This window comes from Neodiprion fabricii, chromosome 3 (assembly GCF_021155785.1).
Source record: "Neodiprion fabricii isolate iyNeoFabr1 chromosome 3, iyNeoFabr1.1, whole genome shotgun sequence".
In the NCBI taxonomy this organism is placed as follows: Eukaryota; Metazoa; Arthropoda; class Insecta; order Hymenoptera; family Diprionidae; genus Neodiprion; species Neodiprion fabricii.
In genome coordinates this window covers 5047987-5066606 of record NC_060241.1, presented here as the reverse complement: position 1 = coordinate 5066606, position 18620 = coordinate 5047987, and the positions used below count along the sequence as shown (strand labels likewise).

The 18620-nt window shown below is 38.9% G+C and overlaps 1 protein-coding gene across 1 annotated transcript; it reads right to left on the bottom strand.

Moving 5' to 3' along the window:
- Nucleotides 1–26: 26 nt before the first annotated feature.
- Nucleotides 27–18406, bottom strand: LOC124177437 (cilia- and flagella-associated protein 61-like). The gene is made up of 24 exons (XM_046559783.1): nt 18210–18406; nt 7194–7390; nt 6819–7124; nt 6576–6710; nt 6254–6414; nt 6025–6151; nt 5474–5803; nt 5244–5320; nt 4639–4980; nt 4153–4350; nt 3816–4081; nt 3394–3644; nt 3094–3310; nt 2774–3030; nt 2489–2683; nt 2305–2427; nt 2130–2239; nt 1910–2061; nt 1618–1825; nt 1118–1554; nt 933–1037; nt 788–865; nt 452–706; nt 27–370 (listed from the first exon to the last, which is right to left on the bottom strand). The coding sequence occupies exons 3-24, from the start codon at nt 7004–7006 to the stop codon at nt 158–160; spliced, it is 4425 nt and encodes a 1474-aa protein (XP_046415739.1). The 5' UTR covers nt 7007–7124; nt 7194–7390; nt 18210–18406; the 3' UTR covers nt 27–157.
- Between the last annotated feature and the right edge of the window lie 214 nt (nt 18407–18620).

Genomic DNA, 18620 nt, shown 5'->3' with positions numbered 1-18620 from the left:
CCACATTGAATAATGTAGAAACAGAATTTTCCTAGACGCTTTATTGAGTTATGATCGTTAATTTATTGCCACCGATACAGAAGGGACTCTGGCACGAGGAATACGACACCGGTATCGACTCTCTCACTTCCGACAGCGATCGGTAATTGGAATTAAGTCATTGGATCCAAATGTCTGGTTTGGGGAACAAGGGATCGCCTTGGAGCTTTTCGACATCGTCCATAAAGCGCCTGAGGAAACGTGGATTGCAGTACATGGGAAGATGGGCTTCGGAGTGCTGGAGGAAATCGATCAAATTGTTTTCAAGTTCCTCCTGATAAGCGGAGCCAGCGTAACGAGCCTCGATCATCTCTTGATCTTCCGGCTTCATCTGTAGACGAAAATCGATAATCGTCAAATTCGTTGCACGTTTTCGTTACTCATTGGCTCAAGGTTGCCGCTAAACACTCACCGCTTCCCATTTCGACTTCATCAATGCCTTCGTGCAATCGTTTATCAGCGCGTCGTCGCAAACCACCTGTGGTAAAGTGAATATACAGAAGAATCGATGATATTTTCGATGACATGGGTTCGGGGGATTTTTGCTAACCGTAGGAGACTGAAGGATGGCTTTATTCTCAGCACGAAGAAGGTCAAATCTGTCAAGGAACAGAGCGACAGCCCATGGCTCACGAAAGTACGAGTATAAATCGGGAATCATCGAGTTCTGACAGTACAGGGAAATAAATTATTCAAGTTATTTCAATGATGAACGAGGATTAATAAATCACAGGATCATGCTGCATACTTGAAACCGCATCTTGAGATCGTTAAGAAGATTCTGATGCTTGCCGTACAAACTGATGTAATTTTCGACCTCGAACTCCTTGGAATGTAAAACAGATATCTCGTTACCGATACTTTCATAACACTGCTTTATTTATTCTGTATACCTTTCTGCTGAGGCAGGTTATGCTTTCAACGGTGTCGAACTGGTTGAGGTGAAGTTGAAAATACCCGATACTAGAGTTTGGGCTTCCGGTAATCATGACGACGTCCTACAAGGGATCATTAGAAGGAAATTAATCGCACCAACAGTCGGTTGAAACATAACCGGAAAGTCCTTCGCTCGACGTACGTTAACATCGTCCCAGATCAAATTCCCGGGCCGTTTTATATTGAGGTAATAGTAGTCGCCAGGCAGTCGGCAGGACGTTACTATCGGTTTTTTAAATATGGGCAGCATCATGTCCAACTTCGACAACGGTGCTTCGTTAGCCTTGGCACCATTTTCGGAACATATGATATCCCTAAGTTTCTGGCCCAGCTTAAGACGGGAACAAAGGGCACTGATCATAACTCTGTGTACTCCGAGAAAAGTATTGGCAAGGAAAGGAGGTCGAACCTTTTCGCCGACTTCGAAGAGGTCGTAATACTTGTGGGCGACTTCATCGGCGTAGAATTTTCTCGAATACTTGGTCATCGTACCGGCAGCAAAAATGCAAGGATCGTTCGTTTGGAATTCCGGGTCTATGACAAGAGCTCCGTCGAAGACGAGACCACTTTCGCAAATGGCTATATGAATACGTCATTGGGGTAAATGTTGTCAGCCCTGATCGATCGGGCGGGAATATTTACCGAGAAATGTGTTGGTGTTGATGGTTTTCTTCTTAAAATTGAAAAGGACATCGCAAACTAGCTCCCGGAGCTCGCCACCTTGCTCTATTATCACCGAGACGATAAAAACGTCCTCTTCATCCTCTTCGAGAATCCAGTCCACCAAATCTCCGCCTGGCACTATGTTGACACCTGATTCTTTAGTGGCTTTGATCACCGCTTCTTCGACCTGTTGCACATTTGAATTGAAAAAATTAATCTCACTTACGGTGGTGATGAATGTTTTATAACGTCATCATCGAGGTTCAGGTACCTCGTCGTTGGATAGAAAGCTGGAATTTTCAGTATCGCATGCTTGCACAGCCGGTTCAACCAACGTTATATTATCTGGTCTCAAGTCCGACTTTAGCAGCATGGCCAGTGCTGAGTAGCAGTCGATATTTTTTCCATAAAGGATGACTGAGCCTGTGAAGGATAGGCAAGAGTTTGTTGATTTTAGTATTGATCATTGATCACTGCCTGGTAAAACTCACACGCCGGATTATCCGTAACGACACGTTGACAGTAGTTGAGGGAATTAGCAGCGTCTCGTTCAGTGTTAATGGTCAAACAGTTTTCCGGGGTTGGGTAATTGTTGAAGTTTCTGTTGAATGTAGAACCAGATGAATCTGATTAAACATCGAAAACGAACGATGGAAAAAGCTGTACCCTTTTTTCTCCGCTCTCAACTCTTTCAGGAATTTTGGTCGTTGGTATTGAAGTCCGCATGCGAGGACCAAGTAATCGTAAGAGAGGGCTCCCATACTCGATATCTTGACGAATTTATCCTTTCTATCGAATGCATGAAAACATGATCGTGAAAAGCTTAGCTCATGCTGGATGATAATTGTACCTGTTAATGGCAGTGAGCGTCCCGTGGACCACGTTGATCCAGGCCCTGGTGCCAATAAGGTGTCTGTAGTCACGAGAGTATCGACCCTTAAAGGGTAGCTCGTTTTTCTCCATATCGTCAGGCCGATTTTCGAACGGAATTCCATCCCGAGATATCAGGGTCAGGTTGGTGAAGCTGATGGTCGAGGCATTTGGTCTGGGAAGACGAAACGCAGAGTGGAATGATTTGTTTTCATTTCTCACTAAGGAGAAGATTGGAAGGTTGAAAATAGGTTGCTCTGTGTACCCAAAGGCCAGGGTCTCCAACACGGATAAACCGCAATCCGAAGCACCTACGACAATTACTCTGACATTGACGTCGAGTTTTTGAATGCTGGCGATTCGTGGTACCATCATATAAAGAGCGAAATTTTCCGCACTTTCTTGAAGGACGTAATCAGCTGGTTGGGCATCAGGGTAATTATCCAGGCAATACTTCAGCCTTCTTCTAGGCGTCACGGGAATCATTTCACCCAGAAACGTAACCAACGGTTCTGCCCGCGTCTGTATTAACCAAATTTCGAATAAATTATTCTTTAGATACTATTTTTGATCTAGCCAGCTTACCAAGGCACTGGCGTCACTGTGATACAGGCGATAGTACAAAGCGCGTTTGTCACTGAGCCGCATGAGCTCCAGAAAGAAGTAGCGATGAAGATTTGCGAAAATTGGCATCATCGTCAGGTGAATTATCCGTCCGTGGGAATCAATGGGTACATTGTCAAACGAGATATGGTCTTCTATCTGATAATGACTGCGTATGAATTCGATCTCTTCTTCCACGCTGAAAATAATTTCTTGTCTCTCAGTTCGGAACATCAAGTAGTTATTTATACTGTTCGTCAAAAGGGATATCAGGAGTGGTACCGCAGTATCGCGAATCCGACGAGTGTTTCTTCGCACAGAAACACGTAGGCTAGATAAAGCGAGTCCTTCTCTAGAGCAGATTCCAGATCTTTGATGACCTGACTTCGTTTAGGAACACCAGCCAGCAGCTCCTCAGCCCGGGTTACGTCGCTCGGATCAGCTTCCCTGGTTCTAAAATTTCCAATGACGCTTGCACGATGCGCGAGGTACATTACCACAGGATAATCTTTGTTGAATCGCAGAGGAACACGCTGATGATAGGGAAAGATGTTGAAAATCATTTTAAGGATGAATATAAAAGTCACTCTTTATCTATCAAATCCAATATTCCGTGTATTTTCCAAAGCTCCATATCATTCAATGGGAGCTTGAGATGAATCCTGATGGCTGTATTTTGATGTTATCAATATTAGTTCACAAACCACAAAACTCTGCAGCAGCGGAAACGTGGGAAAGAATGGTGGTATCAGAACGACACAGTATTCCTCATCAGGAAAGCATTCGAAAACTGCCTCAAGATAATCGTGGGCCAATCTCTCATCGACGTCATCCTTCATGCTGAATAATTCCAGGGTAAAGGCGTTTATTTGACCGCGATAAATGGGCAGCCAATTTATCTCCTTGTGGATGATTTTTTGCGGGCTAATTTCGATGACAACGTCAGTAGGATTTGTTTCCTCTTCCTCGGCTGGAAATTCCCGTCAAAAATTGATGACTAAGTCAGTATAGAGCAGATGTTTTCAAGCCGAACGAATTTACCTAAAGAATCATCTTTGGTTCCCATATCGAGTCGCACCTTGCTGGGCAAAACGGAACCTTTTTTTGGGCCTGAAGGAAAGGGATCGGCTGGCGGTCGAACGATCGATCGAGAACTACTTTTTTCGGAAGCTGATAGAGCTTGGCTCGTCCTCACATCGAGCGTAAATGCGGTGACTCTCTGCGACATTATTGAATAGCAAGGTCAAAGCATCGAGACATCATGGGAATTCCAATGATCACTAAAAGTTGACTCTTGGAACAAAAGCCTACGTAATGATTATTATGATTTCGTATGCTCGCAAAGCTAGAACAATCCATCACTTTCAGAGTATGAGCACATATGTATTACGAACTTCATACTTTATAAAGAGCTTCCTGAGCCACGCTAACGGATTCTATAGATCGCCGGACCGACAATCTTTCCATTTCTATAGCTCTGGAGATGGTTCTACTCTCAACAGATTTAGTGTCGTCACTGGTGGTTTCATTTCTGAATTTGTAATTGGATATCGAGGTCGACTTTTCCTTCTGTGTAAGTTTGAACAAGGTGCATCAATCCATTGTGTTGGTAGTTCATCGTCGCATCTCTCACCATTGCATCTTTTGATCTCCTGAGTTGGACGTAAGTTCGACTCGTTTTTCCGCGCGTTAATGATCCATGGCCTGGTCCAATTCCCTTACCAAAGCTTTCCGAATCCTCAGAGCTCGCCGATGTCCAGAGAACAGAGGTTGACTCAGTTTTTTGACACGATGGACAGGGTGCGTCGGAAAATATTTTACTGCAGGCATCACCGTCGTCGGAACATGAGCATTCAGTCTCGTTGCTATCTTCCTCCACGGAAATGAAACGGAGTTTGAGGTACGAAAAGGATTACCTCGGCGATAAAAGAAAAGAAAGAAAAGTGTGTTACAAGAGATGAGTGAATAAACATACTGCTCACGAATGCGATTCGTTTGCGGCAGTTTGAACAAGCTGCATTCATCGAGAATTGGTATTATATATGCATGCATGCTATGCTAATGCAACGACTGTACATGTACACAGTATACAAATTCAATTATTCGTTACTACCGAGAATGATAAAACTAACCTCTGTAGAACCAGTCTTCATCCGTTTCCTCCGTTAAACCATTAAATGTCGAGGAATTCGACATCGCGTTGACCTTGCTGCAAGAGAAAGTTTTATTCATCCCATTGGAGATCCTCGATCTTTTGCTTTATTGATCATCGCTGCAGTGTCGCGGTCTAACTCAACGACCGAATGGGAACATCTTTTTTTTTTTTAAATAATATCTAAAGTAAGAGTTATTCCCAACTAACAAGCGATCTTTCTTCTGGAGCTCGTCGGTGGGAAATAAGATGTCGCTTGTAACATGGTGGTCGTTTTCACTGTAAATTTTGTCGGATGGATGAGGCTTGTGAAGTCCGTGATAAGGCGCGAGTTCAAAGTGTTGATTCAAAGCCTCGATGTCTACGATTTTATTGAGGCACAAAACTCCGGTTGCGAGACCGTCGACTTCGGCCACTACGAGTTGACGCAGACCATCTGGATATCGCATCATCTCACTGATGTAAAACTCTCCGTAGAGTTCCTTGAACCGCTGGGACTCTCGGTCAAGAATTGGAATAATGTCGTCGTTGTCCTCTTCGCTGCATCATCAAACTCGGAAAATCACGAGGAGCGTAGAAAGAATAATAAAACAACAGATACTGGACTGGTTAAAAATACTTCGCAGAGAGCTTGCGAATAAGCGTAGCTTGTGTAATAATACGAGAATCAAACAAGTTGAAAACAAGGGGATCTCGTGTCTGCGCAATGGTGTAAAAAAAATTTTTAGAAAGCACAGTCTTCTCTTACAAACATCACCTACACGACACGCCGGATCTTCAGTCTTGGACAGTGCATGTGACGAAGGCTGATGTAAAGTGCCTGTATTCGGTAGCTGTCGGTTTGACCATTGGGAACAATTCGCGTCATCTGTTCCTCCATGAATCCAACTGCGAATCCAAGAACATCAGACGCGATAATTGACCACTGGCAATTAGACAAATCAACACTAGAGCCATCTCATGAAGGGATTACATTACACAAGCTCTTACCCGGCGCCACCCATGGCGGCATAACCAAAATCACGTGGGTAGTGTGAATACTGGAAATGAATACCGAGTCTAAAAGTCGTTTGAAGAATTCGTCGTTGTAACGAATATCCCAAAGCAGCATGTGAATGAACAACGTGTTACGTTCCGTCACTGCTTGCATTCTGGGGGAAAAAAACTACAATAAGATACTGGAGAATGCTTAAATCCAAAGTTTCTCGGTTCTCACGGTTCTCTTCATAATCGCACAGCGTTTTAGCACATGAGAGAACATTTTTACTAGGGAATAGATGTAACCTTGCATTGAAGGTTGCAAAGTACCAACCCGTAATGACGGGATATCCATTCAACCCAACTATCAGGCGATACAGAAGGAATGTTTGGGTAATTGCACAGGGATATGTTGGTGACCACCTCGTTAACCGCGTTGATCTGCACGAGGGACAAGCACGAGTTCTCGCTAGAAGACAGTTTTGCTATTCTTGAGACTCAGAAATCGGCGGTTTTTTTCAATGATACACATATAATGGACTGTTTTTGGTGTAGATATTTGTGTTCCTTCTCTCACAAGATTGACGCTGGATCGACGTTTCCGAAGACGTCGTAAGTCTTCATGCGCGTCAAATCATAAAGTCTTTGGACGTCCCCAAATTGGGTTCGCCGCCATTTCAGGATGCCGGGGATTTCTTCACGCCTTTGATCCTTGCAATAGTGGCACCCGTACATCGGTGGCTCATCCAGCCACATGGTGTTCATTTTGACCTGTTCCACGCTTCGGACGTGAACGCAAGACGTAAGCCCGACGAATTTTCACTCCAGGAGAAAGAAAGTATTTTTCCAGTTGTTCTTTTTACCGTCAGGTTATGAAATCGGGCTGGAAGATCATAGCACGATATGAGAAAGACGATGAACCGACAAATTCAAAAGACATGCGGATGTTTACCTCGGCTCAAAACTTAAGTAGGCACTACACGCATCCACTGAAGGAGTTATCAATAAATAAACCTCATGCTTGATCTACTTGAGAAGCGAATGGAAATAACAACTGTCCATGGTTATAATCGCATTCCGCTTGAAGATAGTCACACGATCTTCATTGGCAGTTGTTATGATGGTTCACGGTTCACGGAAGTGTTTGTTCTAAAATGGAACGCACATTATTTAATACTCCTGCGTAGAATTATAAATCAGTATTTTAAACCGCAGCTTTAGAAAATTAAAGAGCAATAAAAATCGTTGTACTGAAATGCTTCGAACGTCCGTTAAATCATATAAATAACACTTTATGTAACCAAGAAACGTCAATTGAAGCGTACAATTAGCCGCAGTGTATAAAAAGTTGTTACAAACACAAACTGCAATGCGAGCAAGAAGCGACGGGTACATAAATCTCCTTAGAAGGAATTCGAGTAGACAGAGCTGGAACTAAAAGGTGCCTGTCCATATTAGCAAGAACAAAGCAGCCACCACGGAGCAGACTCCGGTTACACGAAGTAGAACATCGCTGCTTCTGTGGCAAAGGGCTTTTTTATACTTTCGAGATTAAGGTAGCCGATCAGTTGACTCGATAAAACGGTGCCAAAACGGTGACCACCTGTTCGAAACGACTCCGTTGAATGTGTGAATTGTTACCAACAACAAGATGTCTCTACACGATACCCAAAGTACGGGACTCGGTCCACCGGTGCTCCATTTAAGGCAACGCACGAAACTCTTGAAGCGTGTTGTATATTTTAAAAAAATATGCGTAGGTTCATCAACAGGGACAGACGGACTTGGCTAGATAAAATTTCAGGTCTCTGTTGCAGAGGAGTTGACGACTTGCCGTTTGTAGGTCAGCACCGGTGCAGAAAACATTCTCTGACGACAAAGCCTCCACAGGTGAGACTTCTTTTCACACCGACGTAAATCGCTTCTTCGATGATGTACGCATGCGTTTTGAAGAACGAAGTTTTTAAACTATAATTCACTTTTATCTTCACACCGCGAGTCGTACCCTCAACTTTGGCAATAGGGTTTTCGTATTAAAAAGGTACCGCCGAGCTCCAGAGACCCACGACGAACGCCCACTAGGGTAATAAATTGCTTTTATGTTGACGACCAGGTAACGCGTGTACGTACATATCTGTACACATAACGTATGTTACGTAGGTACGTGCGAACTACACGAGATCACAGAAAGTTTTAAGATCGTTCGCTTGGTTCTCACGTCGTAAAAAACGAAATTTAAATTACTCCGTAACAATTAGCGTTAATGATGAGTAAAAATTTGCTCCGAAAATTCTTCCACCAAATTCTCTTCCAGCAGTTTCGTGATTTTTTTTTTTAATTTTTTTTTTTATCCAAGTTACGCTATCTTTCAATTTCCACGTAAGTAATTATCAAATTGTCAGGATTCCGATGATGTAAGGATCGCATAGTTTTTCCAAATTTAACACTGGGCATCTTGTTCTAATTTATTATACCGTACCATCGTTGATGGATATGGTAAATCAATCTTGTTCGTTAACGATTTTCTATTTTCAGATGCGGTTTACCGGTCGTCACGCCATCGATCATCAATCACGAAGTTGAATTTTATTTTATTTTATTTTTATTTTTTTTTTTCTATTATTTCTATCTCTCGGGTTTTTATTCTCATTTTTTTTCAAGCTACCGTAACTCGATCTCGTCTCCAAGAACCTGGAGTCGAGCTGTTGCGGTTTATTTCTTACCGCTGCCTGAAGAAAATATCGTATATAAATATAATGTGCAGAGCTGAAAAAAAACTTTTGCAACATCTCCGCATGCAACTACATGTAACGCTCGAAATAACGAGTATACATATCTTGTCTAGGTCGTGGCTGTTTTTTCCCCGCATAGAAAAACATATCGTTTATACTCCGATACCTCATGCAGTTACATATGACCTATAAATTATTCTCCAACTTTCGAAAATCATTATAATACCTAGATTATAGATATTTAGACAAGAATTCTAGGCTGAACGCTTGTAACCTGTTTCCGGTTCTCAGAGCTGCTGTTGCTTTACTCTGTGAATAAATAATATATATATATATATATGTGTATGTATGTATATGTTGTTATACAATGGCGCAATGAGAACAGGAACACTTGCGTTACAAAGACGTTGGTATATATTTGTAATAGGTTGCGTAAATAGGGCGTCAATCTGTCAATTTGTCTCCGTTATATCGGCGCTTAGTTTAATTTTCTTATCATGTTCGATGTCAGTTGAGCTGCATTAAATAATACTTTGAAAAATGTTTTTCAGTGCACTTAGAAAACAAAAAATGCACTCAATACGAGCAGTTCCATATGGGGAATTCCCTGCGAAACCGACCAACGTATGACCCTCACTGTTTCTGATTTTGTTTAAAAAAATTTCTGCAGTTGTTCCAACATTCAACTTTTTTCATCCTAGCTTCATAATGAAACCGGTCTAGAAATGTTCAAAGTGAAAAATAGAAGTTTTCGGAAGTTTTCGGGGATTTCCAGACCGTTTAAACAATGTTTTAGTTAGTACAATAAATTAAAAGTGTTAAAAAAAAAAGTAGAAAGAAATCGGTCCATCATCAGCCAGGTCTGAAATGTTTTATGGGAAATACAGTTGGCGCGAATTTTTTGACAGGGTTAAAAAAAAGTCCTTTTCAAAATCACTCTCAATATTCATAAATAATTACCCGGTTGAATGAAAAATGTGAAAGCTTTTACGGTACCGTTGCAGAGTTGAGACAATTGTAGAAAAAATTTTGAACAATATGTTGGTGAGGTTGGGCACGCATGGAATTCCCCATATACATATAAACGGATTAAATACCAACCGGAATGTTGATTAAAAGATTCGATTTTCGTTTCTTTTTTTAATCAGCCATTGCAGCTAACGTTAAGCGATCAATTGTAAGATTCCCATTAATTACTAGCGCGTAGGAAGCTAGCGTTTCCATATTAAGTTTCGGCCTCATTACGGATCGAGAGGTTATTTTGAGTGCGTTTCCGGTTTCCTCGAAGTCGGGAGCAACAACGCCGGGTGATTAGCGTTGACGGAAGTGAAAAACGAAACCGAAGGTGAAAGAAATGTGAAGAATTTCCGTCAAGCGAACGATGCACAGAGAAAAAATTCATTTGTTACAGTAACTAGAAAAATTCAGTAAAACAGGTATCGTTAATAAAAACTGTTCAAATATTAGCAACAGCGATCGTAATGAGAAAGAACAGCAACGGATACTAGACTTTTCGGTAACGGCTAGAAAACTAATTTTCATTTTCTACCTAGAACGATATTTTTCGATTGTGGTAAAACATAAAAATAGTTAAGGACTTGGCGGTAACCGGAACTAAAAATTTCTCTCAGTGTAATTATACCGACGACGAGGACGAGGATGAGGATGGGCAGGGCGAGAAGGACCAGGCGCCGACTGACCCGAGCCATTCCAGCTTCTCTTTACACGGGCAACGGTGTGCGACTCGAGGGACTGATCAACGAGAGTTGGTACAGAGAACTTGTACAAGAAGTGGATTCTGTTCCCATCGGATAGCGCGGACTTTCCGTGCACCTCCACTCGAGTAAACAGCTCAACACGCGTCCCAAAGAATTCAGTACCGTAGCTAAGGATCGGAGATCGGCTGATCGATGGATAATTTATCTACTGTGACGTAAGGTGGACAAAAAAAAAATGAAAGAACAAGAAGGAAAAAAATTATGCCTGGGAACACGGGATTTTATTTATTACTGCAGTGACTAAAAAGGTTTCTGTTGTTTGTTAATGAATCTTAATTCTTCAATTTGTTGCATTCACAGATGACGAGTCGTAAATTTTTATACAGATCAAGAACGTATGTATGCGCAATAGATTTATTTATTTATTTATTTTTTTTTTTTGCTATTCGTTTTGTTTTATTATATGTTGCCGACAAGAATATTAATACGAATTAATTAACGTCATACAAGTATTTGAAATTTTCACAAAGAATCCCAGAGAGGTACAAAAATAAATCATCTGCAATATTAGTTGAAACAACTTTACCTTTGTTTGAACAATTCCCTAAAGATCGTGTTTCACATTCAATTATCTTTAAAAGTATAATGTGTTCCATACTTTTCATAGGAATTGAGGAATCGCAATTAACGACTGACGTGTAAATGCGGATAATTTAAAAAATCGCATAGCCGCGTGAAAAGATCTCTCGAAGCAAAATTGTACGGCACTGCAGCTTTAAGTCAGAGTGCACAGACACGAGGGTCACTTTATGTACCGAGGTTCGATGTGCGTTGTAGGACATGCATAAGCGTAGTAATACGTGCATGGAGGAAAACCTTGTGTACATATAACGGATATATCCAAGTGTGCGCGCACGTGTATATCGGGCATTCCACGCCAATTAGACCTGGATTTTACCCTTGACCTCTCAGATTTGGCGCGCCATTTTTTCTACAATTGTTTAATTTAAATTTTCTACAATTTTTAGAAACGATTTTATCGACCGACCGAAATTAAAATTTTTTAAAAGTTCTGAAAAATCCTGCGTCAGATATGACAATTTTTGAGCTTGGACCCGGAGTGGGCCGATTTTCCTTTCCTACCGTCTTCAAGTTTTTTTCGAAAGAAAAAAAACGTTAAAAAAATTAAAAGCGAAAGTCATTTTACTATAGATGGTTGCTGAAACATTTTCATATGTCAAATGGGATATTTGAAAATTTTTTCAGATTTTTCGGCACCATTTTACCATTTGCAATTTTTTTTATTAGCAAAATAAAGTAGAGAAAATATCTCTTGCGAAAGATCTAAATTTTCTGTAAAAATCCGGTGTGATATACGAAAATGTTTCAGCAACCATTCATAGTAAAATAACTTTCGCTTCTTACGTTTTGGACCTGTTTTTGTCGGTATAAATTTGTAAACAGTAGGAATGGAAAATCGGCTTACTCCGGGTCCAAGCTTGAAAATTTTGATACCTGACGCAGGATTTTTCAGAAACTTGTTCAAATTTTTAATTTTGGTCGCTCGATAAAAACGTATTCTAAAAGTTGTAGAAAATTCAAATCCAGTCAAAAAAAAAAAAAGAAAAAAACAAAACCGAGCACCTTTCAAAGCGAGAACAATCATAGAAAAAATCGCGCGCCAAATGTAAGAGGTCAAGGGTAATTCGCAGGTCGCATTGGCGCGGAATGCCCCATACATACATAGGGAGTGGAGGCGGTGAACTTTGTGGGAACTGCCCGAAGCTATCCGATGCAGACGGCGACCAGACCGCGTCCAGTTTAGCTTAAAGCAATGCGCGTTGCATCCAGTAAATGCAGTTACAGCGGTAACGGAAAGGAGCCCTGATTCAGCCCTTAATTTCGTTAATTCGAATTAACCGTTTCCGTCAATTTAGAGACACTCCAGATATCGCTAAGCCAAAAACGAAAATCATATGTAATCGACTTTGTCACGATTTCCAAAAGCAAATCTTCATTTTTTCAATCAATTATTTTAACGAAACAAGTCGGAGAAAAGATTTAACATATGATTGAAGACTTTGCAATTTTTCTAGATCTCAGAATTTTTATATGCACGTTAATTCGATTATTTGTCACGTTCTTTACAACGACTTGTGAAAATTAAAAAGACCATTGATTTTCACCGCGATATCACTTCCAGCTATTGCTAAATTAAATATCCTGCGAACAATAGAAAAATCATCTGTTAGCTCAAGTGTAACCTTTGTCTTTACGGTTCTGAATTCTACCTATCGATATTAAAATACTCTTCCCCATAGATATAGTCAACAGAGATTCTCTCAGAACATTATCAGAGAATTTCATAAGATTTTATTCCGATAAATATTGGTATAAATAAAAAACCAAATAATGATCAATATATTTCATAATAACATCCTCAGACTTTCATCAAAAATCTACAGCAGGAGCTTGCAGATAATTTTTCGCTTTCTTTTATACGCCGTAGCAACAAAAATTCAAAAAATTATCGAATTTAATAAATATTCCTAAAACAATCACAGAAAATTTATTTTCTTCTAAACGATTTTAAACGCCTTGCATCGTTGCTCGTTATCGGAATGAATTAATGAAAAAAATTATTCGGCTGAATGTGTCATCATCGGTTTGTTATTGACGATCGTACGACGGCAAAATAACAATAATAATAATAATAATACTAAGAGATGGACAGACTTCCGTAGGTTGGTGTTGTAGGCGACTGGCTTATGGCTGGTCGTGTTATTCAAGCAGCTCTAATTGGCTCGGTATGCAGCAGCGGCAGTAGCAGCAAACAGTAACAGCCTCAATTGTATCGACAATTAAATTATGTACTTTTCTAGAGCTCAACAATTACCAGGCTGACGATTTTTTTTTTTTTTTTGTTTTTTTTCTCTGATGAAATATACATGTATAGATGATTTTTTTTCTCTTCCTTTATTCAATTGAATTAACCGATTTACGTCAACGAAGCGAAGTTGGATTAGAAACGTGTACATTTGTGTATTTAACGCGCGCGTGTGTGTGTGTGTGTGTGTGTGTACATATAGAAATAACGAAGAGTAAGAAAATTTATAGTATCGTCTAGTTGCAGAATCAAGTTAATTTATAATCATTTTTCTTCCAGAGTCGTATGTGGAAAAAGAAAATTTTAGAAGAAAAAATTATGTTCATTTCATAGAAAAACATAGTAGTTACGTAAAATTTCGTTAATTGGCATTGATGGACAATTAAAATGAGGTTTTAAAAGCGTGAAGTTTTCTACCGTGTATCGTGCGTGTATGACTGACGTTTTATCGGCGGTATTAAAGATGGTGTTGTTTTCTTCTTCAAAAAATAATAACGGCAACGTGACTGGAATAGTTATAAACGTTTCCCCGTGTCTCGGTGATAACTCGTTCAGACCCTTCGATATTATTCTTTTATTTATATTGTATGTATAATTATATGCAGTTTATGTCCGTGTTACAAAATCACTTAAAACCGCTTGATTTTATTACCTCGTTACAAAACACTATATATATATATATAATAGAGAGAAACGCCACTTAGGGTCCAGAATTTATGGTATTTCTTATTTTTCTCAAGAGGCCTACATGCTGTTTAAGTATAACGTGTAATCATGTTTAGTGTTAAAAGTTGCGACCACGTTACACATGTTTGAATGAATAACTGCGCACGGTATAAGATTTGAGACCTCCTTGAAACAGAGAATAGTAATTGAAAAATTATATATTACGTTGATAATTTTTTTTCTTTACACCTTTCGTCAAGTTTTTGATAAAATATTTGTTTTCATCACGAAACGAACAAAGATTTACAATAAACCAAGTAAAAATATTTGTTTCACTCCGAGAAATAGAACGCTAATTAATATAACTTGTATTACAATTTCAGAATGAACAAAGGAAAACGTAATTCGATACCGCATAAAGTAATATTCAGAATGCACAATCGATTGGAATCAATTTTTAAAAAGCAAAAGCAAAATTGCGTCACGCTGTGTTAACAGCTGATAGTTTTGATAACGTAGTTAGAATACACCGTCAGTTTTAAAAAATTATGATTTTGTTTTATTGATATAATATAGAGAAATGTGTGCGATAAAGATGACAGTTGTTGCCAAATCTGAGGTAATATTTGATGTCAAATATTTCCTGTCAGATTTCAAAAATATGCCGTATTTCCGTACTTTTGACAAAAGTATAAATGAGAAACGTCCGGGTGTTAAATTACGAATAACACGATACAAATTCCTACGTCAAATTTCGAGGAAATATATACGAACTACACCGAATAACATCTCGTATCATTCTCTTTATTTTCACCAAGGTGACTTCCGCCGCTCTCAATTAGCTGCAGCATCAGCGTCGGCATGATCAGCGTCAGCAGTAGCAGCGCAAAAAAAAAAAAAAAAAAAGAAACCGTGCATTTACGTGCATTCAGCGCGGATGCAGCAAAGTCAGCGCCCGGGAAAGAGAGATTTGTTCTTAAATAAATCAGGGTTTTGGGTCTTATTGTTACGGGCACTCAGCGTTGACGGAAAGAAACAGCGCGCCGTTACCTTTGTAACCTTTATAATTAGCTCGTAGGGCGGCAAAATAGAGTCTCGGGACTTAAGTGACACTGTTTTGTCAGCTGTGTGAGAAATACGTCGCTGTCGGCTCCTAGGTACAAGGTAAAAGAATCACGTGTCTGCGTCAAAGTTTTTTCCTAGTGTCTACAAAAAGTATAAATGAGGAGCTAAAAAAATCGGAGGAAATAGAAGATGTGAGAAGAGAATGGAAGACAAAACGTAAAAAAATATCTCGATTCTCGCCACTCGTGAAAATATTCATTTTTCATTCAACTGGGTGATTATTTATAAATATTGAGTGATTTTGAAAAAGACGTCTTTCTTTTTCTTTGGCACTTTTAATTTTTTTTTTTTTTTTTTTTTTGTTTGGCACATTCAACTTTTTTCATCAACTTCGTGGGGATTCCTCATATGTGTATCGACAAAAATTTCAGTGAATTCCGAAGTGTCATAATTGTCAAAACTTAAAACAAGAAGAAGCAAAAATACGAATGTTTTCGTCTACGTGTGGAAACTAATATCTAAAACTGACGTCAAGTTATTATCATTGCTGATTTCCAGAAGTGTTACAAATCTGACGTATTAAAATATGATTCAATTGTAGCTCGAATAGAGAGAAAATTGAGTCTAAAAAAAAAAAAAAAAACAAACCGTGTAACACGTTTAAAAATGCCGAAAACTTATATCGCAACGTGAACGAAAGAATGAGGAAGCTTGGAATTTAGAATCGGATAGTTGTTTGCTGCAGGTTTGACACTTACGCGCCTAAACTACACACACTTACATTATACACCTCATAATGTGGTAATAAAAATCGCGTAGGTATGTAAAAACCACTTGAAATCCTTGGGCGGCGCTTAACGACAACTGATAGTTGAAGTTGAATAAATTATTAATCTTTTCATTCATTCATTCATTTATTTACAACTGGTGTGCGTAGTAATATTTTATATGTATATTACGTGTTATTACGAACAAGGTGAATTTTTCGCCTGTATTACAGAGTGGATTATGCATTCATAATTATCAGTGATACGTACATTATACTCTGAACCATATAATACCGACTATTGCGCAAAATTCACTGCATATATTCCATACGTATCGAGCTTTGTTCGCCGAGTTACGCGACTTCCGTAACAACTTATAGCCAACGATATTTTCAATGATATTCTAGTCAATGATAATATAATAAACGTACGCGAACACGCGTGAAGATTTGAGCGGAAATTTGAAACTTATGCAGCCATAGAAGAAATCCAAAAGAATTCTGAACAGGCGTCTCGAAAATTAAACACTTATTTTCAAAAAACAGAAAAAAAAAACGAGTCCTAGAAAAATTTTATCTACATCCAGCGTTAGAAAAACTTTTTTCATACGAATAAATAAAAATTGAAATGCGATGTGTTGCATTCGTATGTGTGTACGCTTTACCGGATGTAGGAAAAAACTGGAGACGCAGTTTTGATTTAAATCGTTTTTGGAACATGGCCAGAATTCTGTAACCTTACCCATCGCGTTTTTATCAACTATTTTTGAACTCCGCCATGTTTCCTCATCATGAATGCAACACATATGTACGATGTTGCATGTTCCGAAATAAAAATAACAAAAACAGTAATTATTTGCGACAGATTATACATGATGTGAGTCATTTCGTGCCAACTCGATTGACATCCAACACCGACCGTGTGGAATTTGATCGACATTTTTTTTTTTCTAATCAGCGATAATTCCAGTTTCGAAACTCAGTCGCATTGTCTCCACGTTTAATTATTTATTAATTGGTCTATTCAGATATTTTTCTACATTTATTTAATCGATTTTGCAATTTTTTTTTTCCATTGCATTTATAATACTTTATCAAATTCATGATCTAATCGTGGATCCGGAATTCAATTTTGTATAAAATTCCTGTAAGGTGACCATGATATGCGCAGTTCAAATATTAAACACGGTAAGGTGGGGGGAAAAAAAAAAGTTGAACAAGTATAAAGATTACGTTATTAAGTACGCGTTTATCGGTAGTAACGTCACCACAACGCGACGCTTTAAAAACCGATTGAGAATCAAATTAAGGTGCGCGATAGGTAAAACAAGTAAAATACATCGTGACATGATATTTAAAAGTAAATGTAAATTGCGAATATGAAGAAGAAAAAAATAATTGTCATACGTAATGGGAATATTAAAGGTCGACTATGAAATAGCAGAACCGATATCTAGTTTATATCTTCAACAACATTTTATGAAAATGAATCATTTCCATTCAGTTGCGCGATATATTATGCGCGCACATTTATTATGGGTATTTGTACACCTTTCGCCTGATAACAGCGATCCTGAAACGCAGCTGGCGACTAATGGCAGCTGGAAAAATTATCTCCGTATCTATTATTCTACACCTAATACCGTGACGAAGTTTGTTACCAGACTAGAATAACATGTTTTCCGTAAATCTTTAAACCGAAAGATGAGTAAAAGTTTTGTAAATTTTTTTTTCCACGTATTTCATCTGTTATCAAAGGTATAAGGTAATTAAAACATTAATTGTTTATTATATAGGAATATTTGCACGAATTCTCAATCCTATCACTATTCCCTCTTTTCAAAATATAACGCATTGTTTCAGTTTATGAAATTTCTCAACAGCTGCTGACGAGTAAATTATTTTGTAAAATTGTTCATGAAAGATTAATATTCGATCAACGAGAAACGAAGCTTTGACTCGTGTATTTGAACAGTAAAACGCACGTGCGTGCGTCACACTGTTATGTTATGTTAGCGCAAATAATACGAAAAGATGACGATCGTACATGTAAATAGGAAATAGAAACCTATTTTGGGAGAAAAGAATTAGAAATTCGTTCTCTTTTATTACTATTGTAAATTTTTACACTAACCTTTGATCGCTTATTTCTCGAATCTGCAAATCGGTGAATCCGTCGAATTTGAAAAGCGCTTGGATCGTCAATTTATCCTGCACGATTTTCTCGAATTAGAAGAGACGAACGAACGTACAACCACACTCGACAGAGGCGCGCGCCGAACTGATCAGTAGATCGTTACGCCGATGCGCGGTGAGTTGAACGCGGGGAAACTGAAAACTGACGCGGGAAAACAAGCAGCGCGTACTTTGTTTCGAACGTTTCCACTATTACCGGCAAGAATTCCGTCATTTCGTGGTTTTTTTTTTAGAATCGTGTCAATCATTCTCGCTACGTTATTTCACAAGTTGACGAAATTTGTATAATACTTGCTCCAAGTTTTCCCGTACGTTGATAAAAACATTCTTTGACAGTCATAGATCGTTT